We start from the raw sequence: 7,481 nt of genomic DNA on the forward strand, positions 1-7,481 counted from the left end.
AAAGGGAAAACACAATAAACAAAAAAGAAGACACCGATGACATTTCTACCGCCTACTTGTTATGCTTATAAAATTCAAAATTAGTTTTAGTTTAGACAAAACTACCACAGAAGATGGTATCGATTTTAGTAGATTTAGTTATTTTAATGACGAATTGTTTGTGAGTACTTTTGTGTTTAATATCTTAGTTGTTCTACCGTGATTTTTATATGTAATTATGAATATGTGTTTATTTGTTCCTTTATTTAATATCATACATGTATTTATATTTTTTGTAACAGATAATTAAATAAACACGCCCCTGAAGATGCTAAGAAGACTAGCGAAACGTTGGGCCGTAAGTGAAATAACCTCGGTTTATTTACACTAAATAAAAGAGATCAGACAAGCCTATCACAAATAAATTTTCACGAAAGTATTTTTTGATAAGTTATTTTTTAATTGTTATGTTTCTTTATAACAAAATATTTATTCAAAAATAAAGAAAAGTAATTACAGAAAACTTATGATTAATTTTTGTTCTCGCTGAAACCGGTCCGGGTGAACAGTCTCAATTCTTTTTATCCTCTCTTTCCCATTCCGATGTCCCCAGGCTCTCAGCTGCTTTGGCAGTATCGATTATCGATATTTTCTGTTATAAGGGTTAGTACTAAGTTTAAGTGAAGTATGCGGTTTTAATATGTTTCGAGTTCAAGTATTCGGTTATAGGCTAGTCTTCCCTTTTGATTAAGATGCCCTAGGTTGCGGTTTGAGCGACGTGGTAGCAGTGGTGTCTCCAACTGATCAGTTCCGATGGCACTTCCATCTACCCTTGGATTTTCACCTGTATCCACGTTCGGATTTTGGGTGACACGAGAGCCTGTGGCTTTTGACGGCTCAAAAATTTCTAGTGCTGAAGCCCACGGCTTCTGGTAGCCCTTTGCTGTGGTGGTGCGTCGTCGAAGTTGATTAACCTATGCTCTAATAATTCTGCCATTTAAAAGTCTCATATTGTACATGACAACCTCTCTGCTCGATGATTTCTCCAAGAGACCATTTGAAGTGATAGACACCATCTGAAGTTCTGACATATACCTTATCCAAATTTTGGAATTCTCTGGCAGCCACCGTGCTTTATGTCGAATTGCTGCTTCATCTTTGCTATGGCTACTGACATTGGTTTCTCGCTTTTGTCAACGGTTTTAGCTGATCTAATGTTGTACGCATTGGCCTTCCAAATATTATCTCTGCTGGAGATTTATGATCGGGAGTATTTGGATTTGCTGTTGAACGATATAGTTATAGAAATGTGTGCATATTTTCTGTAACCGTTCCTTCTTCTTCCGTCTTTTGAGAGCTCTTTAGAAAGTGTCCACAAATCTTTCAGCCTGGCCATTTGACATTGGATGATATGGGCTCGTGCATTTATTCTCAATGGAGGTTTTACGCATAAAGTCTTCAAAAAATGCGCTTTTAAACTGCGTACCGTTGTCCGACACAAGCGTTGTAGGAAGTCCGAAACGAGAAAATAATTCGCTCAACATTTTCACTGTTTGTTTTGAAGAAATTGATTTCGTTTCAACGATTTCCGGCCACTTAGAAAATGCGTCAATTACTAGTAAAAAGTAATAACCCTTGATTGGGCCGGCATAATCTATATGAACTCGATCCCAAACTTTTGCTGGAGTAGGCTACGGTTGAAGAGGTGTTTTTTCAGGCATTTTTGCAGCAACTGCACAGTGGTCGCAACTGTTAACTATGTATAATCTTTATGTCGCTGTCGATACTTGGATAATAGACGTAGCTTCGTGCGATAGCTTTCGGATCCTCAATGCCTGTGTGACCACGATGAAGCTTCTTTAGTACGCGTGTACAGAAAATTCGCGGAATGACAAGTCTATCGCCGTACATAATGCATTCATCAACATACATTAAATTGTCTTTCCTATTAAAAAACATTTTTGGAGGCCATCCATCTTTAATATACTTTAACACGATGGATAAAAGCTTATCTTTAGATGTCTTGTGCTGTATCATTTTGAATGTTACTGGCAGAGATTTTATGGTGTCTCTGACGGCAGCATTGGCTTCATTTTCTGTTTTTATTGACGCAATGACGAAATCTTCAGGTGCGATATTTGCTCTATTTGTTAAGCGTGACAATACATCTGCGTATCCAAAACTATTCGTGCTAACGAAATTAATTTCGAAATCGTACGCAAGAAGTTGAAGTGCCCATCTCTGGAGTTGTTGTTGTTGTAGCAGCATACAAATTCCCCAAAGACTTTTTGGGGAGTGTTGCTGGAGTGACAGTCCTTGGCCTTCCGGTTACGTAGACCCGACTGTCGTGGGAACGCCATCTCTGGAGTCGATTGGCTTGGTGTACTGCGATACCATTTTTGCGCCCGAAAATTGCTAATAAAGGTTTGTGGTAAGTGTGAAGCTTGAATCGCCGTCCGTATATCATTTTGTGAAACTTCTTAGTCGCAAATACGAGAGCTAAAGCTTCTTTTTCAACTTGACTATACACTTGCTCAGCGGGTGTCAATGATCGCGCAGCGTGGCAAACGGCTTTTACGGTGCCATCAGGGTATTCGTGTAAAATACATGCGCCAAGACCGTATCCGGATGCATCAGCCGCTGCTATGATTTGGAGCTGCGGATCATAATGTGCCAAGGTAAGGTCCGTTAAAAGAATGTCCTTTCAATTTTGAAACGATCGCTGGTGCTTCGCTGTCCATGTCCATGAAACGTTGGATTTTAAAAGTTCATCTCACGGACCTCTATGTTGTCGCGTATTACTAACAAACTTGCCGAGAAACGATCGCAGTTCCGTGACATCGTCGGCTGCGGCATATTGGTGATGGCTTGTATACGTTCGGGATTTGGCTTAAGGCCATGCTGATTTATGACATAGCCAAGGTAGCTTAGGCCCTGTCTCCACAGGAAAACACTGATGTCGTGGTAACCATGTCACAAAATATATTTCCAATGGAGACCGCCTATTTCTTATGGGCTGCAATATATGTCAGCGCTTATTGTTGGACATCTATTGCAGGCAATTTGATAGTTCGACAGCCATATTTTCATTTGAAAGAAAGCGTGCTGGTGGTAACATCGATGAAATTTTGATATGTCCCCTATTGGATTATTTATGATTACGTTTTAGAAAATTACTCAGCAAGTTTTTTAAAGACTTAAATGGCTTTAAACACCGAAATTGAGAGAATGTTTTCTGGTGGCGTCATGCGGCAAATGCTTATTTCAAGACATCAAAGTGTCTACACACAAACACTTGCAATCATATTGCTCGTCAAAATGACAGTTGTTAGGCCATCGGTGTTTGCCTGTGGAGTTCTGCGGTTACGGATGTTTTGTAAAATTTGCACTTCTCATATTTCAACTTAAATCCGTATTCTTTTATTCTTTTTAGTACCGTGTGAAGATTTCTAATATTTATGCTCAATTTGGTTATTGCCGGATACAAAAATGTCGTCAATATAGGCTGCTACCCTTGGTATGTCTAAAAGTATCTGGTCCATGATCTGTTGGAATATGGCCGGAAATGTTTTAACGCCAAATAGCTTTCGGTTGTACCGGAACAATCCGATATGTGTGTTTATTGTAAGTAAGTGCTTTGAAGCGTCATCTACTTCGATTTGTAAAAAAGCATCCGATAAATGAAAATGGCTGAAGTATTTTGAATTTGCCAATTTCGAAAATATGTCTTCAGGTAAAGGCAAGGGATATTGATGTGATTCGAGACGCTCGTTCAGTCCAGTTGAAAAATCTGAGCTCAGTCGTATGCCGCCGGTTGCTTTTTTTATGACAACAATGGGTGCTGCCCAATCCGAGTAAGTAACAGGTGATATGATCTCGCAATCCTGTAGACGTTGTAATTCCGTTTCAACGAGCTGTTGCATGGCGTAAGCAACTGGACTTTTTGGTCTGAAAACTGGCTGAACATTGGGCTTCGTCTGCAATACGGCCTTCGTCGTGTTGCAGAGTCCCATCTTGCCATCGAACACATCTGGAAAAGATAACTTCAATTGAGCACTGCAAGTTTTAATTGCTGATTTATCAACACTCCCCTGAAAATTCTGTACTTGATTGCAGACTGAATTTATTGGCTGATCCTTTAAATTAAAAGCATCCATCCAATCAAGTCCCTTAACGTTGAGATCGGATCCGGATGACACACGACAAGTAAGCGATTTTTCTTCTCCTTGAAAGCTAACTGAGCATGTGAATTGGGAAGTGAGGGGCAGCTTGCCTGTTGCACTACGTGCTGATCGGTCGACTGCCTCTGTTTCCTCAATGTTGAAAGTGTCGAACGTATGCTTTGATATAATTGTAATATCAGACCCCGTGTCGAACTGAAGTCGAATGGGTACGCCATTGATACGAACATTGATGTATTTGCGCTGGCATTGTACTTGGTTTGTCACAAAAATTCCGTTTGACTCTACGAGTTGTTTGTGATGTTGTTTGCGTTTTTTCTGCGTGACGCTTGTTTTGTTTTGTTATTGTGTCCCATTTGTCGTATATATTTTGTTGTTACTATTGCGTGTGCAATAGCCCTCTTTATGCCCGGTTTTTGAACAATCGCCACATTTATGGCTTTTGTAGGGACAGAAACGTGCATAGTGAAAATCCAACGCAATTCCAGCATGGAGTTTTTGGTACTTTCCTCTCCTTTTTCTGCTTTGTATTTGCTTTGACCTTGCTGACGGGCACGCTCTGTTGATTTTCGATGAGTGCAGTATCAGCTTTGAGGTTCAGCATTCGTTGGCATTCCCTTGACAATGAGTCCAGTGTGATAGTTGTATTTTCGCCATCTAACTTGTTTAGCATCTTTGTGCGAATTTCAAAAACCGATGGGGATTTGAGACCCATAAAAAAATTAAGCACTTGAATTGATCTATTGCTAGATTGTTTAAATAGAAAAGCTCACATTGTTTATTTACAACGCCTGCGTATGTAATGAAATCTACATTCGGATCTTTGTTGATCTGCAAGCAATTGTATCGCATGTTGAATTGTGATGCCTGCATCCCGAAAAGTTGCTTAAGCAGTGACACCGTTTCGGCAAAAGTTTTGTCCCGTGGATGTTTTGGAAGTATGTAATTGACGTATTTGTGATGCACTAAGGTGTTCATTTTCCTAAGAAGTAGTGTTGGAAAACTATCGATAGTGTATACATTCGATTGTTTCGATAGTGATAGTGCAAAATATTCGATACTATCGATAGCTTTCTTACATATGTTGAGATATAACACTAATGCCCGGTTTTACCAACCAATTTCAAAATGTATCAAACTTAAAATTTAAAATAGCACAATCTCCTAAAAAAATGTGTAATTTAAAATTTTAACGGCCCGACAAATTTAAAATTGATTGGTAAAACTGGGCAAAACATTTTGTAAATATGCAAATTTGAATCCGTTTTTTATGGTCCTAAAAAATTTGGCAAGTTATATGACAGATTCTATCGCCTATAAATTTCTTCGTTTCTTCTTTTACTATATAAGACAACAACAGCCAGGAAAAAATCTTATTCTTAAATAACCCATTTGGTAACTACAAAAGCCATAAAGATTATTTGTGTACACAAAAATAACTTGTAAAAAACAAAATGAGATCGTGTATGTATTTCAATAACACATTTTATAACAAAAACCATGAAGAACATATTTACAAACAAAGGAGTTCACAACATACATATATATGTAGGCATGTGCATCTTTTATATGTAGTCCAATTCCAACAATGTGAACAACATAAAACTATCGATAGTGTTTAGAAAAATTCGATAGTGGCGACAAAATGAAACCATCGATACTATTGATAGCCCCATCGATAGTTTTCCATTACTACTAAGAAGTAGCCGCGTCTTTGCGGCATTGTCCAATTTATTTGCATCATGCTCAAACTCAGTCAGTTCGGCAAAAGCAGTAATGTGAGCAATAGATAGTAGTTGTGTTTGTTTATAAATTATCCAGTAACTTGCCAGCAACTCTCCAGTAACTTTATTTCTAAGAATTCGCTCTTATAGAAAAAATTTGCCAAAAAGTACGCGAGCGCTATTCCAGTAATAATTTGGGAGTTTCATGAACAGCTGATAAATTGGTTGTTTATTCGCAGCAAATTCCTAATAAAACAATATATTTTATATTTAAATAGGTTTATTTTGTGAAATTCAACAATAAAAACCCACAAACAGTTTCCTTATTAGTTTAAATTTCATCCAGCAACATGCGATCAGCTATTTTTCGTACTGGCAAATTCTTACAAGTAAAAATGTATCCAGTAAAAACTTGGAACTGCAACTGTCATTTTTCGCTCTCTCAATTTCCCCTGCTTTGTAAGTTTTTGCGTACGAAAATGCCAAACATGAAGATTCGTAAAAACTTTTAGTGGATATTACTGGAAATGGGTAAACAAACGCAACTAGTGTTAATAAATTATGCATTAAAAAAATTTACAAAAATCACATAACCATTTTTGTTGGCGCAGCGACGATATGTATTTGACAGGTTTCAATGAAATTTGGCAATTAAGGATTTTCGTCGTCACTGCATTCGAATATTAAATCAAATTTCCAAAATTCAAAACAGCAGATACAATATGGCGGAAGATATCTTAAAAAATGTATAGATAGTTATAAAGCTTGGTATCCAGAGATTTTCGACGTCACTGGTTTCGAAATTGATATTAAATCTAAAAAAATCAAAATGGCTGATCCAGTATGGCGGACGATTTCCTCAAAAATGTGTAGATTGTTATGAAGCTTGGTATTCAGAGATTTTTGTCATCACTGATTTCGAAATTGATATTATATTTTCAAAAATTGAGGTACCATTACAAAGCATAGTGGACCATATTGTTGATAGGATCATTCGAGCGCACCCACAAAGTTTTGAAAGTCGGACTGAAAACAAAAACAACACTCATATGACAGCTATTTACAAATTTACAAAAATTCAACAACTGTGAAGGAAATATGATCGACGAACGAAAAATGACACTGAAGATGGCACAACGCCGAAACCGGTTTTTCTCCAAACCAAATTTGACAAGGGATGACGGAAAATCGTTCCACAATACATCATATTTTATTTACTTTGAAAGTTATTAATTAAACGCCGCTAGAGAAGGCAAATCGCCCACTGTGCGCTGTGGTGTAGTGGTCAGCAGTGCGTGCTTCCACTCTGCAGTGCCTTGGTTCAAACCCTCGTCATAGCAACATCGCAAAGAAATATAGAAAAAAGGTTTGGCAAATCTCCGAGTGTATTTCTGCCATGAAAAACAGCTTCTCCTCAAAATACAATCACCGTTCGGAGTCGGTGTAAAACTGTAGGTCCCTCCACTTTGTGTGACAACATCAAAGCGCACGCCACAAATCTCAGGAGAAGCTCGGCCAAACACTTACATATGTTTAAACGCCAATCTATTATTATTATTATTATTATTATTATTATTATTATTATTATTATTATTAT

At 37.7% G+C, this 7,481-nt stretch overlaps 1 protein-coding gene across 1 annotated transcript; it reads right to left on the minus strand.

Moving 5' to 3' along the window:
- Positions 1 to 3,428: 3,428 nt before the first annotated feature.
- LOC118753427 (uncharacterized protein K02A2.6-like) lies at positions 3,429 to 3,992 on the minus strand. Its single transcript, XM_036488304.1, has one exon. The coding sequence runs from the start codon at positions 3,990 to 3,992 to the stop codon at positions 3,429 to 3,431; it is 564 nt and encodes a 187-aa protein (XP_036344197.1).
- Positions 3,993 to 7,481: the final 3,489 nt, after the last annotated feature.

Source organism: Rhagoletis pomonella, unplaced genomic scaffold, assembly GCF_013731165.1.
Source record: "Rhagoletis pomonella isolate Grant_MI unplaced genomic scaffold, Rhpom_1.0 Rhpom_scaffold_02446, whole genome shotgun sequence".
Classification (NCBI taxonomy): domain Eukaryota; kingdom Metazoa; phylum Arthropoda; class Insecta; order Diptera; family Tephritidae; genus Rhagoletis; species Rhagoletis pomonella.